General features: G+C 52.3%; 3 protein-coding genes across 5 annotated transcripts in view; 1 reads left to right on the top strand and 2 right to left on the bottom strand.

Moving 5' to 3' along the window:
• Window positions 1-4939, top strand: part of PITPNM2 (phosphatidylinositol transfer protein membrane associated 2) — a gene marked incomplete at its 5' end in the record, with an annotated part of 66709 nt that extends 61770 nt beyond the window's left edge. For all 3 annotated transcript variants that reach the window (XM_082007708.1, XM_082007709.1, XM_082007707.1), the window contains 6 exons: window positions 172-288; window positions 623-771; window positions 1454-1603; window positions 1692-1875; window positions 4095-4223; window positions 4499-4939. In XM_082007708.1, the coding sequence (XP_081863834.1) occupies window positions 172-288; window positions 623-771; window positions 1454-1603; window positions 1692-1875; window positions 4095-4223; window positions 4499-4837 (1068 nt within the window). In that variant the 3' untranslated portion in view covers window positions 4838-4939. The remainder of the gene's footprint in view (window positions 1-171; window positions 289-622; window positions 772-1453; window positions 1604-1691; window positions 1876-4094; window positions 4224-4498) is intronic.
• Window positions 4940-10019: 5080 nt separating this feature from the next.
• ARL6IP4 (ARF like GTPase 6 interacting protein 4) lies at window positions 10020-13244 on the bottom strand (the record flags this gene model as incomplete). Its single annotated transcript, XM_082007526.1, has 5 exons — window positions 10020-10076; window positions 10308-10377; window positions 11750-11867; window positions 12347-12679; window positions 13052-13244. 5 exons carry the CDS (start codon window positions 13242-13244, stop codon window positions 10020-10022), a joined length of 771 nt encoding a protein of 256 aa, XP_081863652.1.
• Window positions 13245-16533: 3289 nt separating this feature from the next.
• Window positions 16534-22781, bottom strand: OGFOD2 (2-oxoglutarate and iron dependent oxygenase domain containing 2; the record flags this gene model as incomplete). The annotated part of the gene is made up of 7 exons (XM_082007915.1): window positions 16534-16809; window positions 17476-17733; window positions 18218-18342; window positions 19434-19533; window positions 20554-20664; window positions 22517-22573; window positions 22659-22781. The coding sequence occupies 7 exons, from the start codon at window positions 22779-22781 to the stop codon at window positions 16534-16536; spliced, it is 1050 nt and encodes a 349-aa protein (XP_081864041.1).
• Window positions 22782-27912: the final 5131 nt, after the last annotated feature.

The following is a 27912-nucleotide window of genomic DNA, read 5'->3' as shown; positions in this document are numbered from 1 at the left end:
AGAACCTCACCTCTGCCACGGGTCAAATGCTTTTCTGTAGCTGAGAGCTGTGGGGGTGGGGTGGCAGAGAGAAACTCATGCTCCAATTTGTCTGGTTATATTTGGCATTTCCCTGCGAGGCTGTCCATCGCTGCAAACTTTCGTTTTGTTTTTTCCCCTTGACTTGTGCAGAACGTCACAGCCAACCACAGGATAAATGACACAATTGCTAATGAAGATGGGCCCCAGACCTTAACTGGAAGATTTATGTACGGTCCATTAGATATGGTCACGCTCACAGGAGAAAAGGTACTGCTATGGGGGTTGTGCCCCGTGGGGTGAGAAGCGTGACAGGGTTTCCTACCTTTGCATTTTGGCCAGGTTCCCTTGCTCAGACTTGTGTGGTGCCTCCTACCAGGAACAGCATTCATGGTGGAGCCCTTCACCACTGAGGCTGGGTTTCATTCCAGCATCCCGATGTTTGGGTGCTTCTCAGCTCACATCTGTGAAGTGCAGAGGGTGGAGGCAAGACCCAGCCCTGCTGCCGTCCAGAAGGGCTCAGGTGGAAGGTCCCCACGGTTGGCCTGTTCTACTCGTCTCTGTCTTTAATGCTGTTGTTGACCCAGCCTCGCTGTATTCCCAGGTGGACATTCACATCATGACCCAGCCACCGTCAGGAGAGTGGGTTTACTTCGACACAGAGATCAGCAACAGCAGTGGCAGGATTTCTTATGTCATCCCTGAGAACCGGCGCCTGGGCATTGGCGTGTACCCCGTCAAGATGGTGGTCAGGTGAGGTCCCTTGGGGTGCTGGGGCTTGGTTTGCAAGAGGAACAAAAGTGGAATTTGATGACTGTAGAATACGGTCCCTCCTTGTGGGGCGGCTCTGATTGTTCAGTGTGTTCAGAGCCTGGTTTGCCAGCGAGAAGGAGAAAGCCATTTGTGCTCTACAATTGTAAGAGGAAGATCCATGTTTTATTCTGACTCCTACATCATCAGCGGGATGGAAATTGAGCTCCCATTGCAAGACCAGACCTTCTGTACCACAGACACATGGCCTTGCAGTCATCTGCAAACCTGCACAACTAAGCATGTTTTTAAAGACCGTAATCTTGTCCTTGAGGGACAGAACTCTGTACTTGTGATAATTCATAGGCCAAGGGCTCCAGCTCAGCTCCACTTGCTGGTGTTGAGCTCTAGAAGGGGGAGGAGAGGACCATCTTTTCAGAGGTGAACCCAGCAATGGTTTTCTGGGGGTATTTTTTTTGAGTCACTGACTGCAGGGCTCCAGAGCACTATTTCCAGACCCGCTTTAACACAGAGGCCTTCACGCAGTGCCTGTCGTTGCTGTAATGGAGAGTAGCATCACTATTAGAGGCTTTGGGCTGGGCTTGTGATGAGCTGCAGGACACACTGATACCTCCTGAAAGAATCTGTATAGCTTGATGCCTATAAATACCTGCATCCCTTTCAGGGGTGACCACACATATGCAGACAGCTACATCACGGTCCTGCCAAAGGGGACGGAGTTTGTGGTGTTCAGCATCGACGGCTCCTTTGCAGCCAGCGTATCCATCATGGGCAGCGACCCCAAAGTCCGTGCCGGAGCAGTCGACGTTGTAAGGTCAGCGGCAGGGGCTGGGGCAGTCAGTTTGTTTTACGCTGGTGTTGCTCTAGGTCTGCAATCCGTTGACTTGTGGCTTTCCTTCTAGGCACTGGCAAGACCTTGGCTACCTCATTATCTATGTCACGGGCCGCCCCGACATGCAGAAGCAAAGGGTGGTAGCGTGGTTAGCACAGCACAACTTCCCCCATGGCATTGTTTCCTTCTGCGATGGGCTCGTTCACGACCCGCTGCGGCACAAGGCCAACTTCCTGAAATCCCTCATCACAGACGTAAGCCTGGGTCTGCTGAAATATGATCGTAGCAGGGGTTTAGATTGCTCCTCATCCAATTGCCCCTGTTGGCACCAGTCTCTTGGCAGTCATGTGACCTACAGCGAAAGATTCTGGGGCCGGTCTTGTTCAATATCTTTATAGATGATCTGGATGAGGGGATCGAGTGCTCCCTCACTAAGTTTGCAGATGACACCAAGCTGGGTGGGAGTGTTGATCTGCTGGAGGGTAGGAGGGCTCTGCAGAGGGATCTGGACAGGCTGGATCGATGGGCAGAGGCCAACTGTACGAGGTTTAATAAGGCCAAGTGCTGGGCCCTGCACTTTGGCCACAACAACCCCATGCAATGCTACAGGCTTGGGGAGGAGTGGCTGGAGAGCTGCCCGGCGGAAAGGGACCTGGGGGTGCTGGTTGACAGCCGGCTGAATATGAGCCGGCAGTGTGCCCAGGTGGCCAAGGAGGCCAACAGCGTCCTGGCCTGTATCAGGAATAGTGTGGCCAGCAGGAGTAGGGAAGTGATTGTGCCCCTGTACTCGGCACTGGGGAGGCCGCAGCTTGAATCCTGTGTTCAGTTTTGGGCCCCTCACTACAAGAAGGATGTTGAGGTGCTGGAGCATGTCCAGAGAAGGGCAACGAAGCTGGTGAGGGGGCTGGAGCACATGTCCTATGAGGAGCGGCTGAGGGAACTGGGGGTGTTTAGTCTGGAGAAGAGGAGGCTGAGGGGAGACCTCATCGCTCTCTACAACTACCTGAAAGGGGGTTGTGGCGACGAGGGTGTTGGCCTCTTCTCCCAAGTAACTAGTGATAGGACGAGAGGGAATGGCCTCAAGTTGCGCCAGGGGAGGTTTAGACTGGATATTAGGAAAAATTTCTTCACTGAGAGAGTGGTCAGGCACTGGAACAGGCTGCCCAGGGAGGTGGTGGAGTCACCATCTCTGGAAGTGTTAAAAACATGTGTGGATGTGGCACTTCAGGACATGGTTTAGGGAACATGGTGGCGCTGGGTTAATGGTTGGACCTGATAATCTTGAAGGTCCTTTCCAGCCTTAATGATTCTGTGATTAATCTGTTCATTTTATTTTCATCCTTCTATTGCTCTGCAAAAGTGTCTACGCTGTTAAATTGTGTCATCTCTGCTCTGCAGTGCCCCATTTGATCACAGCTCCTTCCAACACCAAATGCTTCGTGAAACAGGCAGCAGTGCCTCCTTTCCCCACACGTGCACTTTTTTTGGTGGCTTTCTGGCTGCCTGTGGTGTAACCAGCAGGTCTGGGAGGGCATGGAGCTGCTGCAGGAATGGCCTTGCACCACCCAGCCTTGACGGGAGACTCCACAGAGCATCTTCCTCAAGGTCTTGATGTCACTCAGCCCAGAGCCTCAGAAAAGCTCTAGATAAAACAAGGTTTTCTCTGTCTGGCAAGTGAAGGAACTGCCAGCGTCCCGAGCACTTGTGCCCTGCCTTGAATAGCAGGAAAGCCCCTCGTTTAACTCCCTGGGACTCTCGTTTCGGCCGGAGTCACAGTGGCAGGAGCAGCTGGGCCTTACTTGCTGCCTGCTCTCTCCTGTTCTCCAGAAGAACAAGTTTGTGTCAGGGTCCGAGAGTTCCTTTCCATCTCCCTGGCCTGCCTGCGGCTCCGCGGGCAAAGCCAGCCGGTCTGTGGTGGCACCAGTGTCCACACCTCCCCTGCCAGCCCCTGCTTCAGCCCACTAAGGAAAGGTTGGCCAGGGGCTGCTCTCTGCTCGGGGTGGAGGCAGACAAATCCCTGGAAAGCAGCATTTTTTGCTGCCTGTCCCCTCTCCCTCTGCCCAGCAGAGTTAAGCAGCAGTATTGCATGTGGCAGCATGGCTGGCGGAGGGGAACGATCCCCACTAATGACTGCTGCACGGAGGGTTGCAAACTGTTCCTCTCTCCCAGTGACAAGTAGGCAGTGAAGTGTGCGGCGTCCGTGCTCCCTGCAGACCTCAAGGGAAAGTTGTGGGTCAGCAAGCAGAGATCTGCGCTCGTATTGCTGTTGCTCCTCTTGTTCTGGCCTGTAAACATCCCCAGCTCTGTTAATTAGCACTTTGCGCAGCGGTGCATTATCCAGCTGGGAACTTACATAAGTTATTGACCTGAGATTCCCACAAAAGCTATTAAAAAAAAAAAAAAAAAGCCCTACCTGTTGAGCAGCACGGGGTGCCCATATGTTCTGACCGCGTGTTGCTTTCTCTCCCTGCAGCTCCACATGAGGATCCATGCGGCATATGGATCTACGAAGGACATCTCTGTGTACAGCTCCATCAGCCTCCCGCCCACGCACATCTACATTGTTGGCCGACCCACCAAGAAGCTGCAGAGCCAGTGTCAGGTAGGAGCTCGTCTGAGCCCTGGAGGTGCTGCCGAGGGCCTCCCGCAGGAGGGCAATGGGAATTTGGTCAAATTAAGGCCGGTGACTGAGCTAGTGTTTGCCAAGAGGACAGGAACTGTCCCGCATACCAGGACCCATCACATCTGTCTGAGTAGTTCCATGTCTTGTACATAATCCCAGAGAACCTGGCACAGCAAACGTTCTGGCTGCCAGTGGCTATCAGGGAAATGTGTCCTGTCCCTCTAACGCCTGCCCTCATCCCTCTTGTCTCGCAGTTCATCACGGAAGGGTACGCGGCCCACCTGGCCCAGCTGGAGTACAACCACCGCTCACGCCCCGCCAAGAACACCACGCGCATGGCGCTGCGGAAGGGCAGCTTCGGGCTGCCCAGCCAGACCGAGTTCCTGCGCAAGAGGAATCACCTGCTGCGGACCATCTCCTCCCAGCCTTCGGCCACCAGCACCGGCCACCGCCCCGAACGCACCCAGAGCCAGTCTGACAGCGACAAGGAGAGGGACAGGGAACGCAGCCAAAGAAGCATGAGCATCGCCACGGGGTGCTGGGGCCGGAGCGCAGCATCCCGGCTGGAATCTGGCCTCTTGGGGCAGAAGTAGCCAGGCCAGAGCCAGCGACTGTCTGCTGCAGCCACTGAAGGAGAAAATGAGGAAAGGGGGACGAGGCCGGCGTTACGGGCTGGAAGGGTAAATATGGTGCTACTCTAATAACATCATGGTATTCTGGGAAGAGATGGGATGTTTCCCACACAGAACGTGCAGGCCTTGCAGCGGGAGCGTCGGGTTTGTGCATCATGAGCCCAAGGAACAGCTGGAAATTGGGGGGAAAAGTCTCCAGGTCAAGATCGCGCTCTCTCCTGCCTCCTTCTCTTATCCAGGTTTAGTGACTGTAAATACGTGCCTCCTCGCCTTGTTAGCCATCGCTCCGATACGCGTGACCGAGTGCTGTCCTCAGAGCCACAGGAACAGGGTATGAGGCTGGGGGAACTTGTCCTTGGTTGTCCCAGGAGTCAGACTGAGGTGCTCTGCCGGTGCCGCCACGGGGGGGTTGGGGTTTGGTAAGCGTGCCGTTTCCCCAGCACAGACAGCCCTGAGCGAGGGATTTATCGTGGGCTGTGCCAGGCAGAGCAACCGAGAGCTTTACCTGTACAAACAGCTTCAAGTTCAGCCACTTTCTCAAGGAGTACGTGCAGTGGCAAAACTTAAAGATGTATCGATGCTCTTGGTAGAGGCAGAATGTCGGCAGATTCACGCCCATGAAAGTGGGGTCGTTATTGTTATTACTGTTATTTTTTAAAGAGACCTTTTAGAAGCCGATGGAATTTAATGCGTTGACCTATTAAAGAGGAATACAAGCTATTTTGTTTGAGCTGTTACAAACCTCAGACACTTAATTCGCTGTTAAAGTCTCCAAATATTCTCGCTATATATTATTTCCAAAAGTAACCACCGTATATTTGGAAGCAGCTGAAGGCACTCAGCGGCTAGATTGCATTGCAGTTCTCATCCAAATGCAGGGTCTGACTCTCTCAACACCCACCTCCGAGACGTTTTCTTCTTCCCAGGTTCTCTCCAAGTTCAGTAGCAGCTTTCATGGGAACTAGACTCGCTTCTCTTACCTGTAGTTACTGAACTGTAAAACCTCATTGTTTTTTGCACTGATGATTTTTAGAATGGAAACCTGTTACCATCTCATGTAGCTACACCTAACTGTTTGTAGTGCATGACAATGAAATATTGCTAAGCCAGGGTGTGTGTGTATATGTATACATATGTGCATATACATATGCACACACACGTGTATATATATGTATATATTTAAAAAAAAAAATCTGTGCAGAAGTTTTTCCAGCAGTAAGGAGACTGTAAGGAAGTGTGCCAACAATGTCAGGCAAGCTTAAGAAAAGGCCATATCTTAATTTTCCTGGTGTGTTTCTCAGTGGATGTGCCCGAGCCGATGGTTTGTGTGCTGCTGGAGCGAGCCGGGGCTGGGCGCCTGGCAGAGGGGAGCTGCCGGCACGCAGGGCGCGTGCTCGCTGTTGGCCGCTGTCACCGGCACAGGAACGGGAGCGCATCGCTCTGCAGCAGCGCAGGAGAACAGTGCCTAGAGCGAGGCCTTCGTCCTGTCCTCCCGGGTCGGCCTGGCCCCAGCGAAGGGCCCAGTTCCCTCCTTGCACACACCTCCTGGGGCGGAGGGGCATCCTCCCCAGGGGCTCCGGGGTGCCCATTTACAGACTCCAGTTGGCCTCTTCATGTGGAGGTTTTATAGTCCTACCGAGCTCCCGGACTAGGTGTAACCCTGCTTTCCCCCACCACACTTCCCTGTCTTTATATCACTTTCTACTTACGAGGATCTTATTTATAACAAAGAATTTTTTAGACTGGCTGCTTCATTTTATTAACTGTTTCAATATGAAGTGCAGGACGGCCGCACTGAGACACGCAGCACTGTGAACACTGCTCTGCTAATTGGCTCTGGGCCACGGTAGGCAAATCTAACTCATCAGACATCCAAGGTAGATCTCGTGTGTTCGTGGCGCTGGAGGGTCGAAGCGGAGGCAGAGGAGGGACAGTGCTGAGCTGCCCCACGGCGTCCGAGCCGGTGGAGCACTCAAACCCAGCTGCCCGCTCGCCGCCCAGTGCGTCTCTTACGTCTTGCAGCCTGACTGCAAAATGTTTAACCACTTCTTTTTGATAATTACTCGATTACAGAATGTATCTGATGACTTTCGTTACCGAAAACTGACTTCCCCTTCTGCCAACTCAGCTTAGCTCTCTGTGAATGTACATCCAGAGCTTACTGGGTTTAAAAACAATGTGAATTGTCCCAGCTATTTGCTAGTCGAATGTTCTATCAAACAGATGCCATCTGAGTAGGAAGCCAAGCCACAATCCATCCTGTGAAGTCACCAAACTGCATCACAAAATGATTTCTGCAAATTTGGATATGGCCTTTGCAAAATTCAGCTTTCCTCCAAGTCCACAACCAAGGCATGATCTGTACATTTTCTAATGCTGACGAGATGTTCACATTTTCTTATGTGTAGATAGTGTAAAACAGAGGCGAATGTAAATGTTCAACATAAAAAGTGGATATATAAAATTGAAAGTTATTTATTTATGTAGAGGAAAAAAATGTCTAGAGGGACTGGAACCTTCAGGGTTTATTAATATTTAAAAATGTAGCTTTTTGTTTCAGGCATTATGTACAAAGCAATTATTTTATGGACCAAGTTTAATGTAACTGTCAATGAATGCAGAAGTGCAATATTATACTCACCTCTCCATCACTTCATGTTTTAAACAGCTACTAACCAGTCAGACTGACAATCATAGCACCTCCATCCTCATCCTTTGTTCAGCTTCTTGAAACTTGCCCAGGTCCTTTCCCTGGCCCCCCATCTGTTGCCAGTGCACGGATCCAACACGGAGAAGCAATTGTAGAGCAGGACCTTTATTGCTGCAATAATACCAGATGAGGTGGGTGTAGTTACCAGGAAATATGCCAATAAGTTTTTCTCCACCGATTCAGTCCATCATAGTCTACATCAATCTATCCTCAGCCGCCCCCATCTGGCACTCATCTATCTGAAGCAAAGATCAACGTGCTACTCACTCAAAGAACAATAGCAATAGTTTAACTCTGTGTTTATAACCTGTTTGTTCCGAGCTGTTTTGGAGAGCAATGCATGTGACCCGACGCCTTTCCACGTGTATGGAAGAGGATCCGTTTGGATGCAGTGAGGGAAAGATGAATGTATATTCCACCCTTACTGAAGGGGCGCTGTCAGGTTACAGACCTAATTTATCTTCATTACAAATAACTTGTTTGTTTTGAAATGAAAGAATATGAAGTTTCTTGTACTCCGCCCCGTCACCGTTGTCTGGGCAGCCATCGGCGTGACCGGCGACAGTCGCGCTGCTTCTGCTGCAGCCCACGTCCTGTTCTCGCACACTAGCACAATACAGCTCGCGCTGCACAGGCTGCCTCAGTCTTTCTTTTTTTTTTTTAATTGTTTCCATGGGAATCAAACTCTGCTGTGGAGCTCAGATTTTTTATAAAAAGCAGGTTTTTGTATTACTGCACTATTGGGCCAGACTTTCTACCTGATGCTGTCCCTTTAAAGTCTTTTAAAAACAAAAAGAGGAGCCCATGCATTCCCTCCGAGTCATTTTCCTGGGTTTGCTAGATCACTCAGTCAGATGAGGCGAAATTCTAATACCAAAAACGTTTACAGTGTCCGATACGCGAGCCGAGAGCAGTAACTAGCCAAAGGGTTACTAACAAACTCCCGCTCCGCCCAGCAGCCGCCGTGCTTGCTGTAGCAGCCCCTTCTTCAGGTATCGCACCGTTTGCTGCATTTCCTATTAGTTCTAGAAGCCTTACGGTCCCCGCCCTGTCCTCAGCACCCTCTGCCTGTTGATATCCTCGACTGTCAATTTTATATTCCAACGATGTTAGTTATATTTTATTTATAAAAAATTGCTTTAGGGGTAATGGACGTGTGTGGGGAACCACCGGAGGGCATGCCCGAGGGCGCCGGCAGCCGCGCTGGGTACGCCTCTGTGTATACAGTACCGTGCAGATGACTCGCTTGTGTGTGACAAACCTTCTGTACAACTTCCTTCTCCTCCTTGCTGTTAGTGCATCGTTCAATGCCTGGGTGTGCTTTGTGTACAGTATCATTGTGAGTTACACAGATTAAAGAAACAGGAAGGCTCTTCTCTGTCTGCTTTTTTTGGGAGATTCTAGAAACAGACAAGCCACAAAACCCAAGACGTGAGCAGGCGCCAGTTTAATGGGGTTACAGCAAGGAACAGAACGTGGAAATCCTCCGCGCAGATCAGTCCTGCGGGACCCAGTTGTCCTTTGACCCATTTGTCCTTTTTTTTTTTTTTGTAGATTTATGGACTTTGCAGCTGGGGAGAAAGGCCAGCTGCTGGCTTCACAGCCGCCATAGGCACGGGCTCCAATAAGCCCAGAGCCCCAACGCTGCCTGGGGCCTGCACTGTGGGGAAGGGACGCATAAGTCACGTGCAGAAACGGAGAGCAAAGCAAAGCCACCCCTCTGCAAAGCACACCTGCCCGCGACCCGGCGCGCTGTGCCAGGCCCGTGCTCCCCCAGCGCCACGTGCTGAGATGAAGCTGCAGAAAGGCCGAGTCAAGCCCCTGGGGTGCAGCAGAGGGTGGCACTTGAAGGCGCAGAGAGCTGCAGCCTGAGCAGAGCCATGCAGCAGTACGGCCGCTCCTCTCCGAGCAGGGTGGGTGAGTGCAAAGGGCCCACGAGCCTGCAGCACCGGGCAAGCGTGGGGCATGCAGAGCCAGCAAGGAAGGGGCCAAGAGCAGCCCCTCAAGGGAAGAAATGGCAGCCAGCTGCCTATGTTGCAGCCCCAGCACATACCCTGTCCTGTCCACAGCACTGGCTCCTGCCCCTCAAAGCCTGGAGCTGAGGGGCAGCAACAGCACCTCTAGGTGCCCGGCGCCAGCGAGCCTGTCCCCAGGGTGCTGCTGAGCATCTCCGGCCTCAAAAAAGGCATTGGGGCGAGCAGGTCTAAGTGTGTTACAGCCCCGCTGGCCCCAGTCTGGACAGAGAGGGGAGAAGCTGTTTTATTGGGAGATGAAGCATTAAATGGCTCTCCTTCCCAGTCAGTAACTTACAGAGCAGCTGGAAACTGCCCCTGGGGAAGCATCGTGACGTGGTGCTGTCTGCATGGTCCAGGGCCAGAGGCTCATGCCTAGGCTGGCACCGGCAGCAGGACAGGCTCCCGGCGGGGCTGGCGCTCACTGCAGCATCCCGGTCCGCACCTGGAAGGCCAGCCCGTCCCCCCGGGTGGCTTGCTGTAAAGGAGAGCACAGCACAAAGGTGCTCACAGTGCTGCCTGCCCAAGATGAAGGACCACCAGCGCCCACCCGTGGGGGCCCCTGCGGAACTGCCAGGGCTTGGTTTGCCCTGGTAGAGTCAGTGGGATTCCCTAGGGAGGCAAGACAACGCCTCTGGCAGGTGCAGCACCTCCCCGGCTGCACCCTCCCACCCACCAGCAGCTCATGCTGGTGGCAAGTCCCCACTACCTTGTTAATCTCCTTGTGCCTCTCCTTGCTGACGATTTCTTCTAGTACTTCTCCATCTCCCTTAATAAGCCTGGAAGACAAACACAGGCCCACGAGCCGTGAGGGCTACTGGCAAGTTCCCGCCAGCCTCGCTGTTTCCCAGCTGCAGAAGGTGCTGACCCCCCACGCCAAGGGCTGCTGCTGTGCCTGGGACCAGGTCCTGGGCTGATGCGCCTCTAGGCAAGGCCAGTGCCAACCCACCCCTGAAGCTGCATGATGTGGTTGGGGTTTTTTTGGCCATATCAAGCTTAAACAGCACAGCAGGATTTTCCACTGCTCTTGTGGGATTAATGTCACCATGCTACAGCAAGAAAATCAGCATTCCCCTGCATGGGCCAGCCGTCCCTGCCCCAAGGCTGTGGGCAGTGTCTGTGCACAGAACCAGTCACACTTGCACCCAGCGAGAGAAAACACTCTTACTAAAAGCATCTCCTGCCACCCCACCACCTGCAGGATTTTCTGTCAACAGCAGTGGCCCCAAGCCCTGTAAAACCTCTTTCTTTTTTCACACAGAGTTCAGGTCTGGTCCTGGCTGCCCCAGGAAACTGCAGAGCCATTCAGAAACAGGAGCCGGTTTGGGCCTGAAAGGCAGCCAAAGCAGGGAGCATCTTGCTGAGCAAATTCCAAGCAGTGTCAGAGGCAGCTCACACCTCCAAACATGAAGAGAAATTTAATTGTCTTCATTACATGCCTTACAGGGAACCGACCTTTGTTCCACACCTCCCTGAGCCCTGCAGGCTGCCTTCTATTTTAAGACTGGACTTGTCATACCCAGTTCTCTTCAGCATGATGTTTTCTGCTTGCTGAGAAGATGCAGTTTATTAAAAACTGGGTCATTTCTATTTGGCAGCTAAACAAACTTTGGTTTGATTGTTGTCTGTAACCCCAAGGGGCACACACTCCCCCCTCACTTGCAGCCGAGTGCTAACCGGGGCTGAGTGTGTATGTGCTTTGAAGCCGACAGGCAAGTGTGTGAAGCAGTGGCGTAGAAAGGTGCCAGTCGCCCCTCTGGTTCCTGTTCTGCCCCTGTTGCAGAGTCCTGTTTAATGGGAGGAAGCTGAACTCTTCACAGCACAAGGAACCTTCTGCCTCCAGCAGCCAGGTGCTCCGGTATCTCTGCATCCCACAGCTCTGGGCTGGGATGCAGCCTGGTGCCACTCACATGGAGCCCCAGCACAGTTCGATAATTTGGTGTCAAACGTGTCACTTTCTGGGCGAGTTACACCAGGTCTGATGGGAGGGGATCCACAAGGGATCGGCTCAGGCCTTGGCCTTTTCTGCTGAAGGGAACCTGGGTCCACACATGGTACTGCAGGGTCGTGGACCAGCATCCTCCAGGACTCCAACCCACACACCACGGATGGGAATGGACAACCTGCCTCCCTTCTCCCCAGGGATCATACCTGGTTCTCCCCGTTTCTGGGTCCACAACTCTTCTTATGACACTCTGCCTCGCGTCCCATTCTTCCTTTGTCATTGGCTTCATAGCCTGGATTCGGGATTTTTGTTCGTCTGTCAAAACTGGAATGCATGAGTTAGAGCTGTGCTGGTGGGGCCGGCTCCTGGCCGAGGGTCGCAGCACCACGCCTGCAGTGAACAGACACAGGTGCCGCACCAGCTTCCCGGCGGTACTCGGGGGTTCAGTGATGAACCATGCAAGGAAGGGCCACTTCACCTCCCAAAGCCAGCACCAGCTTTGCCTGTTTGTCACTGCAGACCGTGACCTTCTATCAGGCATGTTTGTTCCCCACTCACATCAGTAACAACATCCAAACACTTCACAAATGACTCTCTGAATGTGGCTCCTTACGTTTACCTGGTGTGGCTCGAAGGCAGCCACAGTACATAGGAGGGAGGAGAGTCTGGAGCTTCTCCCTGTACACAGCCCTGCTTCCCTCAGACACCTCATGTGTGTCCCAGGAAGGGCAACGTGTGAGTGTCTTTCCCCAGCGCGACGCTTGACTGCCCTGACATCAGCGGGAGGGAAACACCATCATTACCTGGTCCGGAGTCCACCAGTGACTCCTTCTGCCACTGTTCCAGTGAGGGGCCGGGCACCGCTTCTCCCTTGGCTTTCTCCTCCTTAGCCCTTTCCTTTGACTTCTTTTTTGATTTCTTCTTTATTCTCTTCTTCTTCTTCTTCTTGTCCTTCTGTTTCACTCGCTTTTTTTTCCCATGTCGACTCTTCTTTGTTTTGGAGTCACTGTCACTGGAGTCATCAGAAGAGGAGCTGGAGGAAGAGGAAGATGAGGAGCCAGTGGATGAAGATGCTGTCTCAGAGGAAGAGGTACTTGCCGCCTTCTTCTTTTTGTCCTTCCCTTCCTTCTTCTTTTCTGCAATATATAAGAAGAGTTGAGTAGAGCAGCTCTGGCCTCGTGGCAGCAGAGATGCTGCTCATCCCCCTCCCAGCCTGATTTCTTTCTTGCCTGAACGGCAAAGCCCCCAAGGCCGGGGCAAAGTCCCCTCTTTGCCGACACCTTTAACACATCACAGTGTGTGGTGCCACGCTGCCAGACCAGCACGCAGAGGGGCTCTAGGGCTCTGCACTTATCAGAACAAAACTAAAATGGGCACAAAGTTCACAGCAAAGCAACAGAGACTGATTTAGCTAAAAGCTGGGATCCTCTTCTCCCACCTAGGCCCCCTCCGTGCACCTACCCCAGGAATACGTGATGAAAGCACAGGGTTGCAGGCCTTTCCCCTACCTTCCCTGCCTGCAGCTGAGCTTGACTTGTGTCTGTGCGACCCAGAGGTCCGCTTCCTTGGAGGAGAGCTGCTGCCCCGGTGTGAGTCCTTGCTGCTCTTCCTCCTTTTCTTCTCCTTCCTCTCCTCTCTGCTCCGAGAATTGCTTTTGCTCCTGCTTCGCGGTCGCTTCCGAGACTGGCTGTGGGCCATCATGCGTCAGCCCCTGGAGGGAACGGGTTACATCAGTGCCATGGGGGAGACCACCCTTGCTCTGTGGCAATGCAAGCAGCCCCAAAAACCTTAAATCCAATCCTGAGCCAGCCAGCCCTGGGAGACCTGCTCCTGAGTCCCTCTCTGAAGACAACGCTCATGCCTTCTCTTGCTGAGCTTCCAACGCGCAGGGGTAGGTTGGGGTTACACAACACACAGCCGTGGCTAACCTGACTTTCACTGACCCGCAAAATGGAGCCCTCAGCAGTGAGCTGGGGCCACGCAGGGACAGTGCTGCTGTTCCTGGACAGCCCTCGCCTGCCTTGACACAACCGTCCCCAAGCAGGCTGGGCATGAGACCTTCACCAGGCCTTCCCCACACTTCTCGCCTTTGTCCCTAGATGTGATGACTAAAAAAGAATCAGGCTGATCCCCAGGATCACAGGCAACGCTGTGCCCCATGGCCGTGGGGACAACCCGTGGCAGTTTCGGGCTGTGACGTCCCCATGGGGCTGGGAGCCATTGGGGGGACGCTGCACCTGCAGACAGACGCTGGCAAAAGCATGATCGATGCTGTGGCGACAGTCAGCAGAACGAAACGTCCTCCCCAAGCTGAACACAGAGTCAACCACCCCATTATTTAAAATGCTGAGAGCGGGTGCGAGCCAAGGATAGGAATGAATTTTTAATATTCCAATTTGCTTTTAGAAAACAGATTATGCATTGAGCTGGCATCCCCGTCCATCAGCTCAACCGGCTGCCAGCAGCCACAGGCCAGAGACGGCATGATATATGCTCTCATTAATTTAAAAAACAAACTGGCACCGTTGACAGAGCACTATCTGGGAAATGCTTTCTCACGGCCACCTTCCAAGTACCACATTTAATTAATTGTATGTTTACCACCTTGACATTCCCAAGCGGCGATTCGCTCCCGAGTGAATCAGACCTTTGACTGATTTCCAAACAGAAATTTCAGTCAGAAAAAAAAAAAACCTAAACAATTAAGGACATGCAGGGAAGTTTCTGAGGATGAGAGTCTTTTACCAACATGCACTGCCTCACACCAGGGCCTCACACCAGGGCTGTGCTGGAGGGACAGTGTTTGGGTCTCTCCACCCATGGCCGTGGCAGCAGGACCCGCTTTTACAGAACCACGGCAATAGGGTCAACGGACACGGAGGTTGGTGCAGACAGGAGCATCCTGGTGAGTCCAGGGCAACGCCATGGAAAGGGGACGAGCCCTGAATCCATCACGGCGGCACCCCAGGATGGCCGCACCCCAAAGCTGGGGTCTCACCTCCACCCTGCCACCAGGTTCGTGGCCACAGTGGCGCGGCTCCTCCTGCCCACCCAGCTTCACCCAGGCCTGGCCCTTGGCAGGGAGCCGGGAGCCCGGCTGCTGCTCTGCCCCCGCCGCAGCTGGAGAGGCAGCCCCTTTCCTCTCACCCCAACACAGGGAGTCTGCGGCATGCTGGCGCTTGAATTGCTTAGCACAAAGTGCACTGGCCCTTTAAGAGCTCAGCAAGAGGTGTTCTGTCCCTTTAAGAGCCCGGCGCAAGGCGCGTCTCCTTTAAGAGCGTCCCCCCCACCGCCGCCCCAGTGTGCTCCGCCGGGTGGGCCGCTCCGGCCCCGTCACGCCGCAGGTACGGGAAGGAAGGAGGGGAAGAGGGACGGAGGGACGGACTCACCCACCGCGGCCGGGCCGGGCCACGCACCGCCCCGCCGGCACCGAGCGGGGCACTGCCGGCGGGTCCGCGCTGGCCTTCCCCCCACTTCCGGCCGCCGTGCGCGGGGTCGGCCGGCAGCACGGCCGCGCCCTTTGGTTCCGGGGGCCCGCCGGGCCTGCCCGGCCGCAGGGCCCGCGCTGGTATCGCCCTTTAGCTTAATTTTTGGGGCTCAATTCAGACGCAGACAGGAAGCGCTAACGTTTAACGCTGGTTTTCTTGATACCAGCCCTTTGGCTCCACGCACAAATACAGCAGCTGGTTTCCTTCCCAAGATGCAATTTTAATGGGTTTTGCTAATGAAAAGCTAATCAGCGCTGTGTGCTAATGGCATTCATGGCCAAAAATACAGCGGATCTGCTGGGAAAGCTTAAATCGTCACCCTTTGTGCAAGCTGCACCAGCTCACATCCAGCCTTTCACAATTATCGATGATGCAAAGTCCACATGCTGTAATTACTGCAGTTCAATAAATGAATGAAAAAGCCCCTTATAAACGCACTGGTGTATGTGCGTATCCAACAGATACAATTAACTTTCCACAGAGGCAAATGCAGCCACCAAATCAAAACATATTTGGCTGCTTTAATTTGTTTTGTAGATGGGAAAGTCCGTGATTTCAGCCAGCTGGCAGTATGGCAGGGAAAGCACTTGACCCTCCCAGTGCATCGGCTGCCAGGGGGGATCTTGGTGCCAACCTAAGAAGTCCCAGGTGCCTGATGCACCCAGGTTGAGACGGTTATATTATATTTTCACTTGTTCACCTAGCTCAAGGAAGGGAGTTAAATGTATGCTCTTGCCTTCCTCTGGGAAGTTTTCCTATGTTGCAAGTAGCTCCCGCAGCTTTGTCTCTAAAGCCGGTTTCTGCTTGTTTAATAACATTCATGCTATCTTTGAAAGGGAAACTTCTGCTCAGAAGAGATTGTGGAGGCCTTCAGAGATCCTCTTAGCCACCCTGTGGGATCAGCTCTCTCTGTATCATTCCTGATGGATTTTTCTGAGCCTGGGTTAGGTAAACAGTGACGATAATTCCATGCTATTCCCAGCAGCCTGCGGTGAATCACCTGTATCTCACTTTTGAGCAGATCCTTCACTGTCATGTAGCAAGAAAAAGCTCTTCCCCTGGAAGAGGACAGTCATCCCTGCAAATAGCAGAGAAGTGGCAACTGCAGGGCTTTATTGTGTCTTTCTTTTCTGTTTACAGCAGGACTCGCAATGCTGCTGCCAGCACAGAGGCCTTCACAAAGGCCAAGCAGCTTTGGGTGTTCCCCCCCCCACCCGCAAAAATATTTACAGAGCCTTTGCAGTGAATCAGTGTTAGGGCTTTCTACGTCTTCCAAGCAGCTCTCCATCCTGAGCTGGAGCAAGCCTCCAGGCAAGCCCCGGTACCAGCTCTTTCAGCTGCCCAAGCAGCTGCGTTCCCTAAGCCCAGCAGGATCACTTTCCAAGGTGATAGCTATTTCTCACATAACTCTTGCATCCATCAAAGAGTCTGTTAGTGAAGTCTGAGAGATCAGAAAGGAGCTTTAGGCAACTTGGTCTGGAGAAATCAGGCCCTACTGTCTGCTACCACAAGGAACAGAGATTCACAGTCTCAGGCACATCATCTTCAAGGGTTTCTGTGAAGCCATCTCCAAAGCCCTCTGCTTCCACCAGCTCGGGTTTCTTGTTGCACATGGGGCAGAGCTGGTTGCGGATGGCAGATGATCGCATCCAAATAATGAGGTTCCAGCGCTCCCCAGAGGCAATGGGAAGTGCCCCGTGGATCTGCCCCCCTCGGTGTAACAGCCCCTGGGCTCCTACGTGTTCAATCTCTATGTACTTTGGCACAGGGGTAGGATCCTGGAACAAAAGGAGGTGGATACAACATTACACCAGAAAGCCCCTAGCAGAACAATGCCCTAATAGTTGAAACTTTTACTTGTCACCTCTTCATCTACAGCACCCAGTGAGCAACACGGAGAGGACTCACTGCACCTCTGAAATGCAGCCACTTCTGCAGTGGCTTGGCAACAGCTTAGTACAACTGTTTTCAAGGAAGACGTTCTCAGTGCCAGGTCCAGAGGGAATTTAAAGACAGAGTTTCAATGAAAAAACCCATTTCACCAGTGTAAGGGTGCATTTACACCTCTCTCTTCAGGAAACAGAGGCTACAGATTTGGGTTTAAGTCTCGTCTGAAATAAAGTACTTCTCTCTCTCAGCACCTCCCTGCTCATTACTGCGGTTGGGGAAATACGGGCTGGTTTGTTTCACTCCAGCTTCACCACGAAAGCTGTCTCTGTCCTCTCTTTGAATTGCCTGCAATTCGCTTGAATATTGGTAATGTGCTTGTAGCAGAAAAGGCTTCTGTATAACTAAGACATTTTAAAAAAGGGGGAAGGGACAGAGCATGTTTGACTGTCAGAACTGATAACTGTTTTTCAGAACATAGTTAATGCCTTTAAATTGGGGGATGGGAGGGTAGTGGGGAAGAGAATCGGGGTCCAGGTTAGGAATATGCCCAGTACCTGGCTGAAATCCCCGAAGTACAGGTTGCCTTCTGTGAAGTCCTTTCCCAGAGAAACATTTAGGGTGACTTCAGCATTGTCATAGTGAGAGCTCAAATCCAGATCTTCACGTAGCGAGTACTTGACAACAAATGCTTTATGGCTGTCCAGACAAGCACCCCCCAAGTCGGGATAAAGCAGTGCCGTTATGGGCTGCAGGTATTTTTCACGCAGGGGTGTGATGAATGTTTCATCCATCCCAAGCTCATTTAGCAAAACCTGTGTCAAAGAAAGGAGACGGGAACAGCTGAGCAACTACATTTGCTGCTTCATCAGAGCTACTGCAGAGCTGTCTTGTTCTCTTCCAACCCTGCTGCTTGCTGAGATAAAGAACTGAAAAGCAAATATTCCAGCTACAGGTAAAAGAAGGAGGATCAAGGTGGAAAGTGATGGGGAAAAAAAAGAGTAAGATCAAAAGTTGAGTGTTCTTTAAAAATTGACTCCTTGATTTAAATGTGTATTGCTTAAATACAAGGTGCTCTTTGCTCTGACAACTCCCCTTCCCCTTCCTTGCATTCCCCTGTCCTTTTGTCTGTGTAACACACATTCCCTCAACCCTTTCGCTTCAAGGGGGCTGTACTCAAACTGTGCTGTGCTCAAATTACAGGCATTTTGGAAAGGAAAGGAGTGTGAAGTGAGGAGGTAAACAGACTCTGTTTGTGAGTATTCTCCCTAAAGAAGCACAAGAGCTAGCAAGTCCTACCCCATAATTATTCATAGTGTTGGGCCTGCCTTTAGGCATGTCTGACTGCTCAAAGTTCTCCAGCTCATCAACAAAGGCTTGGCAGAACTCCTCTGTGAACACTGGGAGTCGATAGATCCTCTTATCTGTCAAGAGAAGGGAGACACAGTTTGCTGGGGAAAATAACAGGCAAGAGTCATCTTGGCTGTCGTGCTATCTGTGCTGGTGTCAGTAAGAACGCAGGACCCACGCAGGCACTTCACTTTGTGCTCAGGCTGCTCAGAGGGCTGGAACCATTCCCCAGGATCAGCTCTGGGATGTGTTTGTCGTTTTTCATGTTAGCCCCTCATTTCCAGGCTTCCCCATCCAGTCAGGAGATCTGGCAATGATTATTTAAATGTCTGCTGAATGTGCCAAGGAAATGTTTTGAGAAAGTCTAGAGGGAGGGTGGTGAATCAATGGCTCATCATAGGCAGTCTGAATACAGCCTCCTGGAAGAAGGAGACTCAAGGTCATTTAGGGGATGTGGGATTCACTCATCCAGTGCCAACCCTATGGGAAAACCAGGCCTTCTGAGCTGCCTTTCAGGGTAGAGCCGTAAGGGTCTGTGTAAGGGGAGCTCAGTATTGAGGATATAGGAGCTGAGATAAAGACAGCATGAAAAGGCTGTGTGTCTGGAAATCGTGCCTTTGACAAATCCAGGAGCCCTGCTCATATAGAACATTTGTGTCTTTCTTTTTGTCTTGAGAAAAGGAGGCAACTTCGCAGTTTCCCCTCCACATTTTGTCAGCAGGGAAGCTGAAAACTCAGACCTCTTTTTAAAAGACTGAAATCTAGACTGAAACTATTTCAGCTCAGACTAACCAACAGGGATTGTCTGAAATAGTGAAGCACCTGGGGAAGGAAAAAACAAGCTCTCCAGGCTAATAGTGTTCCTTCAGCAGGCTCCCCCGTGAGGCTGTGGTACAACTAAAACCCCAGTCCTGCTGCAGCTAGAGCCTCTGATGAGACATCAGCAGATGGATTAGAAAAGCAGAAAACAGGATCTCATCCAGAGCATAACTGCTGCACAATACTGCCTCTCCAGAGACTCTCATCAAGCAGAAAATAACATCCTGTTTGTCTCAGCTGTGTATCAAATCTGAGCTATTAAAGACAGGGCTTGAAAACAGCTGTCATCACTGAAGCTGCAGTGTCACACAGGGAATCTTTGTGGCTGATGTATTCTTTTCTTTACCTGAGAAGGACTTGATGTAGCGCAGGAGGCCATGGAGATGAGCATCTGGTGATGTGCAGTATCTCACAATTTCCAGAAAATCTGGGGCCAGGAATGAATCCTGGTGTCAAGGGAAGGATGATAAAAATACACAGAAACACAATTAGCCTGTGCAGTCTTTTACAGCCCAAGCTGGAAAGGGACTTCCAGGCAGCCACAGGAAAATATGTAGAGTCTAGGGAGCAAGGCTGATCAACACACTTGGGTTACTTCCATGGCAGGAAATGCAGAATGTTACTGGTGTCTTTCTTGGTGGTTTAGGTAAGTTGCTACTTGCTCTAGTTCGTTGGTTTCTAAGTGTAACTGGCCAGATTTATCCTTAGCATGATGGGAAAGAGCCTGGCTCACATTATGGACTCCTAACAGGTAAGTGCAAAGTCTTTCCTAGTACATTTAACATCTTGTCGTGGCCTCGGCATAACAGAGTGACTATGCTCTGCTTTAAGCACTTCCCCACACAGATCATGACAGCCAATGGCAGAACAGACAACGGCAGACCTTGTTACTAAAGAATCATAAAGCAGTAAATCTATGCGAACTTTTTTGTGTGTTACCGCTGATCTGTGGTAATTATCCATCTGGGAAGTCTTGGGTCTGGCAAACATGAGGAAATTCAAAGCAGAGTAGCCCGCAACAAAGAGGGCTACCCTGCATTTGTGGTGGGGTATATACAGGCTAGCAGCCTGCTGCCTCCCTTCAGATGATAGTCTCTAGTAACTTGTCTGTGTGTTAAGCCCGTAAAGGCTGATTTCTGTGGCTGTTCGTTAGACTTCACCGACCCTCTTTGCTGCAGTGACGCATTAGGTCTAAATTACTAATGGAATTCTGAGTCTAGTACCAGGTACTGGGTGCAGCTTCAACACAGAACGACCCTTAGCTGGCTATAAGCCAGGCAGAATCTTGCCTGGAGAATATACTATGCTGTGGCAGTTTTTAATTCCGTTTTAATATGCTACACCTCGGTTTTAAATCAGTCCAGCTCTAGTACTGTGGGTAATCCCAAGAAGAGGGCTTCCTACTGCAAAAATAAACCATCAGGCAACTCCTGGGGTGCAAAACAGATTCCAAACATACTGTCTACCTGCAGAATGTACACTTCTGGGTGTTTTCGTTTGTAGCACTTTGAGATGATGGCTTTGCGTTCCACTGACTGATGAATTAACTGTTTTCTTCTCTGCACTTCTGCCTCAATCTACAAGTAAACAATAGAGCATATTGTTAGAAAATCAAAAGGGCTAACTAAAACAATTCCAGGAATTTGCTCATTGTTTTAAGCCAGTTATTTTTGTTGTGGGCACCTCTGGGAGAGGCAGAGTGTATGCCTTTGTTTTTCTGTAGTCAAGGCAAATCCAATAAATATCTGCAAAGCAAAATGCCAAAGACGGCTTTGACACACATTCTTATTACGGATGGCTTAAAAAAATAACTGAAGTCTTTCCATGGATGTGTCAAGTGGAGCTGCAAAGTTTCAGCCCTTTCAGGCATTCTGACGCCTCATGAATCACCAGCCTACACTTAAGAGCCTGGCTTATATTCTGACAATATAAGCATTGTCCAAAATAAAGACATTTGCTGTGAGGGAGACAGGACTTGTCATGAAGGGATTACTGCTAAGTGTTGTGGGGACAGGCTCATCTGTCACTTCAGAGGAAACAGCTGTAGTAGCAGCCGATTCAGCAGCTCTTCCTATTTAATAAACACCCATGAGATTAGTTTATAACATTCCTCAGCAAAAAAGGAAGGACAGTGTGATCGGTACCCCCTGCTCCTGACCCCTGGTAATGTGGGTAGCATAACTAACTCCATTTTATAAGGCAAGTAGCCATTCTCTGTGACCGAGCGGGTCACATATTCATTCCTTTTCCCTCATTATCAGGCCTTGAAGGTCCTACAAACCAAGTAGACAAACCAAACAGATTTTTTTCTTCCCTTCCCTACCAGCCTCAAGGTTCCTGGGCGCCAGACTGATTACTCCCTTCCTTGCCGGCCTTGAAGGTCCCAGGCACCCAGCCAAGGAGGTGGTGTTGATGACCCTGTCACAGGACAGGGAAGCAAAACAGCACCCAGAGCACTGTCTATAAAATCAGGGAGTTACAAGTCCTTAACGGGGAACTTGGGCTGGAAATGCTGCTGGACACTGAGAGCTGTGACTCCTCCATGGCCAAGGACACCTCCACCATCATCTGCTTTCTCTGAGGGCTGAGTGAGTGATTCATACTCTTTTATATGATGTTTGAGTCTATATTATGATGGTTATATTGATGCAGCAAACCATGTATTAAGGTCTGACCTGATCTGCAGAGGGTCCAAGTGATTAGAAAGTTAAGTTAGGATCTAGAAATCCTAAATTAAGTTGTATTATAAATTCTGTATTATGCTGCTTATTGCGCTACATTGATTCTGCTTGTAGAAATCCTGTGCCGATCTAGCCATAAATTCTGTGCTATATTAATCATAATATCCTGTTTAGAAATGAAGCTTTAATTGTAACTACGATTTAGTGCTGTCACCATCCTGCCAAGGATCCCTAAAAGAACCTGTGAAGTCTGGGCGATCCCATGCGACGAACGACAAACTAGAAGGGCGCTTGGGAGCCAGCTAACAAAAACCAGCTAGGGAGCAGCACAGAAGGCCATTTTCATAACGTGTTGAATTTACTTCCAGGGTGTTGCCAGTACAAACACGCCACTGACAGCATCCAGCCCCGGATCAAGGCGCCAGCGGATAATTTTTCCCTTCAGTCTCTGCCCAGCATCAGGTTTGATCAGGACAAGGTGCCGGGGAGCTGTGTCCCAGGGCTGTCAGGGCCAGGGCTTGTGCCTTCAGCAAGGCTCGGCTCCCTTCCAGCGCTCGAGTCGACCGCCGGCCCCCGGGCCACCCGTGGGTGTGGAAATGCCACAGGGGAAGGGGAGCCGGGGTGCCGGGTCGCCGCCCCGCCGCGGGACAGGCCTCCCTGAGGCGGGGACTCCCTGCGAGAAACCCCCCAGGGACGCGAAGCCCCTCGGCCTCGCTCTGACAGGATCTGCCGGCGAAGCCGCGCTCACCTCCCGCAGCGCGGCTCTGAAATCCTCCTCGCTCTTGCAGCCCCGCTCCCGCAGCGCCTGCAACACACACGGCCCATCACCCACGGCCCGGCCTCGGCCGACGCCACGCCCGGGTGAGGGCTGCCCGCCGCCCCGCCGTTACCCGCCCGTGGTCGCGGCGGAGCTGCCCCTCGTCCCGGTACCGGACGTGCAGTCCGTAGCGCTCCACGAAGACGTTGTCCGAGAAAAAGCAGGCGCAGGCCAGGAACGGGCGGCCCGCGGACATGTTTCCCGCCGGCAGCCGGGCAGGAGCGGAGCCGGGCGCGAGTCCAGCGGTCAAATGGCTCCGCCGCGCAGCGCCGAGGACCGCTTCCGGCCGAGCCGGCGCGATCGAGGGCGCGTCGACAAATTCCGAACAGGGAGAAGAACGAAGGGAGGCGAAACTTGCCCGTTTTTTCTCGTTTTATGCTTTTTTTTTGTAATTTCCATGGCGTCGCCAGGGCCAAGGCCAGGGCCTGCAGCGATGCCGCTTCCCTACAGCCCCCGCCGCCCAAATCCACGGCAACGCCCAGGCCGCGCTTCAACGCCGTGTGTCGGCCCCACGGCTGACCCAGTTCTGAGGAGGGCCCGGGGCCTGCAGTGACATCACAAGGGACGGTGGCGCCGCGGCCGGGACAGCCGCTCCCTTGACGGGGTTGGGGGGGGAGGGAGGGGACGATGAGGAGTGGGGCCGGGCCTGCCCGGGGCGGTAACGGCCTCCGAGGATTATTTGCAGACGGTCCCTCAGCTTCCTCCCTTCCATGCCCTTCCTGTCCCAGGGCCGCGCCCGCGTTGTGCACGCGCAGGCGGCTGTCGTGGACGCGCGGGCAGGGGACGCGCCCGGCGGGGGTAGCCCGGCCCCGGGGCGCCCGGCCCGGCCCGGCCCGGCCCATGCTGGCCATGGACTCGGCGCTGCAGGTGGCCGAGGAGGAGGTGGTGGCGGCCGAGTCGTGCGGCCCCAGCAGCAAGTTCGAGGACATCTACCGGCTGCTGGCCGAGGGCTGCTTCCCGCCCAGCTTCTGCTCCATCAAGAGGAAGAACCTCAAGCGCTACGCCCAGAAGTTCGTCGTCGACGGTGCGGCCTCGGGTGGCAGCGCGGGACAGCCCGGACGGGGCCTGTCCAGGGCGGGGGGACACAGCGGCCGCGGGGATGAAGGGCTCGAGCGGGTGGGGAGGGCCCAGGGACGCTGCCGAGGGGTGTGGGGACAGCGACCCGCTGGCACGAAGGCAACGGGGGCAGAGGTACCTTCCCCCCAGCACGGGGAGGATAGGTGGCTGCTTTGCCCACCGTTGCTGGTACCCACTGCCTCTCTCACGCCATCTCTGGCATCCCTTTTGGGGCACAGAGTGGGGATTGTGGCGAGCTGGGGGAGCACCGCAGGGTAGGCCACAGTTGGCCTCTGGAGACCAAGGCAGCTTTATCATAGCAGAGGACTTTGCTCAGCTCTGGGTGCAGAAAAGAGGTCCCTGGGTTAATTGGAGGATGATTCCAGCTTAGCAGCTTCTCCAGAGGCATTACTGAAGCTCCCAAGGCAAGAGTCCCCTCTTCTTGTGTCTCACCCATTTTTCCCTGTAGACAATGACCCTTTCACTGGGACTGGCTAGCTGAAATGACTGTGAGGGTGCGTTGTTTTAGATAAGCCTCTTGCCTTTGCAGGTGGCTGCCTCTACTATGTGGGACCCAAGAAGGAGGAAAAGCGGGAGGTGATTGTGGATCCTGAACGGAGGCGTCAAGTCTTTCTGGAAAGCCATTTCACTGAAATCGGGAACCATCTGGGCCAGAAGAAGACAGTGCACCGGATTCAGAGCCGGTATTACTGGCTGGGGATTGTGAAGGATGTTGTGGACTGGGTGAGTTGGGAGCATTGACCGTGTCAACGACACGAGCATTTCCCAGGGCATTCAGGCAGCAGTCCCAAGTGAGCAGCTAGAAGAGCCCTGATGCAGGGATGATGTCGTTTCTGGTGCCTATTGCTTTGAAGCCACACACTAAGTAACTCTGCAGGTGAAACTGTTGGAACGTCCCGAGACAGCTTGATAGATTGGGTGTCTTTCCCCTGAGCATCAGGAAGCCTGCACAGGTAGGCCTCCTCATGCAGGGCAGTTTTGGCCAGCGTGGGAAGGCGGGATTGTTTTAGATGAGTGTTGCTGTGTCTAGCTTCGAGCAGGCTGTATTCCTACCAGAGCTGCCAAGTTCCCTAAACTATAGTAACAGGAGGAGCTCAGTCTTTCCACTGGCTCTCCTCTGTTGCTTTGCCTCACCTATTTCAGTGCCAAAAGTTCCTGCAGCAGGGCTCTGCAACAGTGTGGTTTGAAGAAGTGTGGTTGCATTGCACGGTCCAAAGCAGCCTGTGCTACTCCAGCATCCTGGGGCTGATGATTTTTCTAGCCAGCAGTAGAAGTTTAAAATACAATAAATATTTGCCTAAAAACAGGGTGAGAAATGTCTTAGCTATAGGCCATGTTGAGAAAATTGGTTATTGCATCACAGAAAGCTGTCAGGTAAGTTTTGTGAAACGTGAGATGGTTGGCCTGTTGCGTTTTGTCCTCTTTTTCTTGCATCCAGCTATTTTTATTGGATAGAAGGAAGCTGCTCAGACGTGCTGTCCCTCTCATCCCTTCACAACCTGTCCAGTCTGAATCTGACAGTATTCGTCAGCATATTTTCAAGTCCTTTGATATGTGTTTTCCAGATCAAAATGTGTGAAACGTGCCAGAACGCAGAGCACAACAAGAACGTGTCACGGAAAGCGAGGCCTGTCAAAGTGGAATCACCCTGGGAAGTGCTGGGATTGGACATTCATGGTGAGTGTTTGCGGCTGACAGACAAGCTTTTCAAGGCTTCCACACCAGCCGTCAGGAAGCGTGGCAGACTTACGGCCGCATGTGTGTGAAAGCTGCCTGCATCTGGGGTGGAGGTGCCAAGGAGGCCACAGCAGCCTACAGGGGTGCAACCTGATCCATGTGACTGGCTCAGCTCCCTCCCCACACACAGTGGGAGTTGTGGGAATGCGTTACTTCCCAGAATTGAGACTGTGATGGGTGTATTTTTGCTGACAAAGGTCACAGAAACATACTGGCCAAATGACATTGCAGAAGAGAGTTGTGGTCATTTTTGCAGTGTTTGTTTTGCTGGGCTGGGTTTTTAAAATATCATTTGGGTGATATTATGGCATCACATTGATTTTTCTTGATGCTTGTTTATGCAGGACCTTTTCCTGAGACGAGCCAGAGCAATACACATGTCCTCCTTGTTACCGACTACTTCACTAAGTGGGTTGAGGCTGCTCCACTGCAGAAGAAAGATCCCTTACCAGTGGCTAAAGCCCTAGCTACAATTTTTTACAGGTGGGCTCCTGTGTTACTGGTTACATTGCACCTCTGCAGTGAGATGGGGCATGCTGGGATGTGTGTTGCAAAAATATTCCATGTCCACAAGATGGTTCCTCACAAGAGCAGGGGCTCTCCCTTTTACAGGCGAGGCCATGCAGTGCCTCTCAGTTGCTCTGGGAAGAGCCTGTTATCCTTTTGTTATCAGGGGACAGGAGAAAGAGGCAGAAGTGGTTCTCTGAGTAGCCCCAAGGCCAAGAGAGCTGGTGCCCCAGTTCTCTGCAGAAGTTTTAAAACCATTCCCTGATCCCTCCTGGAAAGCATTTATTTTGCATTCACATGGTGCATGTCACCACTTGACCTTGTCCTTGTGGAAAAAGCATGTGGCCAGTACAGATATGCATTCAGAGCAAGAAACTTTGCATGTTTCTCCTGTCGCCTTATCATTCAAAAGCAAACAGGTTTGGCTGTTTTGGAACAGATGGAGCCAGCAGACCTCTCTCTGCTCTTGGAGAGGTGAGGTCCTGCCAGCCTCTTTGGCACCAGCTCCATTGGAGGGTTGATCTCCCTTTTGTATCCCATTTCCCATGAAGACTGAACTGCTCTGGCACTGCCCTGCAGCTGATGGAGTAAAACCAGTTGTGTGTCCTCTTCTTTTTTCAGGTTTGGAGCATCCAAGAACATTTATGCCAGTCAGACGTGGGACTTCTGTGAGGAGGTAGGTCAGGTGCTGGATGGTTCAGGGAAAAGCAACGTGATCTTGAGCAGGTTTTTTTGGGCAGCGGGTCCCAAAGGCAGAGCTGCAGTGTGGCATCTAGGAGGTTGCAAGGAGCTGATGCTGCCTTCTCCCTGCCCCAGCCCTGTTGCCAGCAGCAGATGATTTGCCAGTGCTTTCACCCTGTTAGGGGTTTAAGGTTCTGGTTTTGTGGTGCAAGTCTTCCAGCCACACTGCAGCATTTCTGCTCAGAAGGAAAGGTCCCGTGAGATGATGTCCATGAGATTCTTTCCCTGCCTTGAGATTAACCCGACTTCCCAGTGCTGTGGAAAGTCTCAAGCACAGGAAGTCATTGCAAAACATTTTGTCAGGCTCTAAATTTTTTGTGGAGCTTTTTCTGCTGAGCAGCATCTCCTGGCATGGGGATGGTGCTGTCTCATGCTGTGGAGGCTGCTAGCTGCTGTGGTGCAAACCCGCCTTGTTCTCCTGTGGGCATGACCCCCACAAATGCATTTGCAGGTCAGCCGGCATTTATGTGAGCGCTGGAACATCTCACAGATCCTCACCCCCGCAGAACCTGCAGACTGCGCAGGCCTGGATGACCGCAGCACCGAGGTGCTCAAATCCTCCATCTGCAATGTGGTGAACGAGAAGCCCAGTGAATGGGACGTCCACCTCGACCCCGTGCTCTTCGATTTCCGCACCTCAGTCAACTCCGTCACGAAGTACACCCCCTTCTTCCTCATGTTCAACAGATACGTATGCCTGTCATCTGAGGTAACATCTCAACAAAAGAGAGTCTTGTAGGAGGTTCGCCATTGGTGCGGTTACAGAGTAATGCCCAGGTATCTGTACCTTGCAGGTGGATTTTGTCAAGGACTCTAAAGAGCAGGGGGCTAGCTCCGGTAAGGCAGACAGCCTCCAGCCATTCACAGCCGCGGTTCAGGAGCAGCAGAATGCAGTGAAAGAAATTGTAAGTCTTGCAGTGCCTTGAAATCATTCTGCAGCCAAGACGCCACAAGGTCCCTTGCACCAGGCTGTGCAAGAGCTGCACAGAAGGGATTTGCCCATACAGGGGTCGTGGCACAGTGTGTGCCTGCTCAGGCGCTCAGAGAGAGTCCCCGGCCCCATCTGTCCAGAAATGCCATCTCACAGGAGTCCTTTGCCTGCGGGCTTTCTCCTGTCACCAAGCACAGCAGGCAGCTGATGGGTTCAAGTGTGGCAGGGAGGCTCTGTGTCTGGCTGAGAAAGCGAGGCAGAAGCTGATTTAGCACTGCCTGAGACTCCAGAGGCCTGGCCTGAGAGAAGAGGTGGCTGGTGGCAGCTCGGTGTA

Source organism: Phaethon aethereus, assembly GCF_964289735.1.
Source record: "Phaethon aethereus genome assembly, chromosome: 17".
Lineage (NCBI taxonomy): Eukaryota > Metazoa > Chordata > Aves > Phaethontiformes > Phaethontidae > Phaethon > Phaethon aethereus.
Note: the sequence above shows the minus strand (reverse complement) of the source record. Positions and strands in the feature narration are given on the sequence as shown.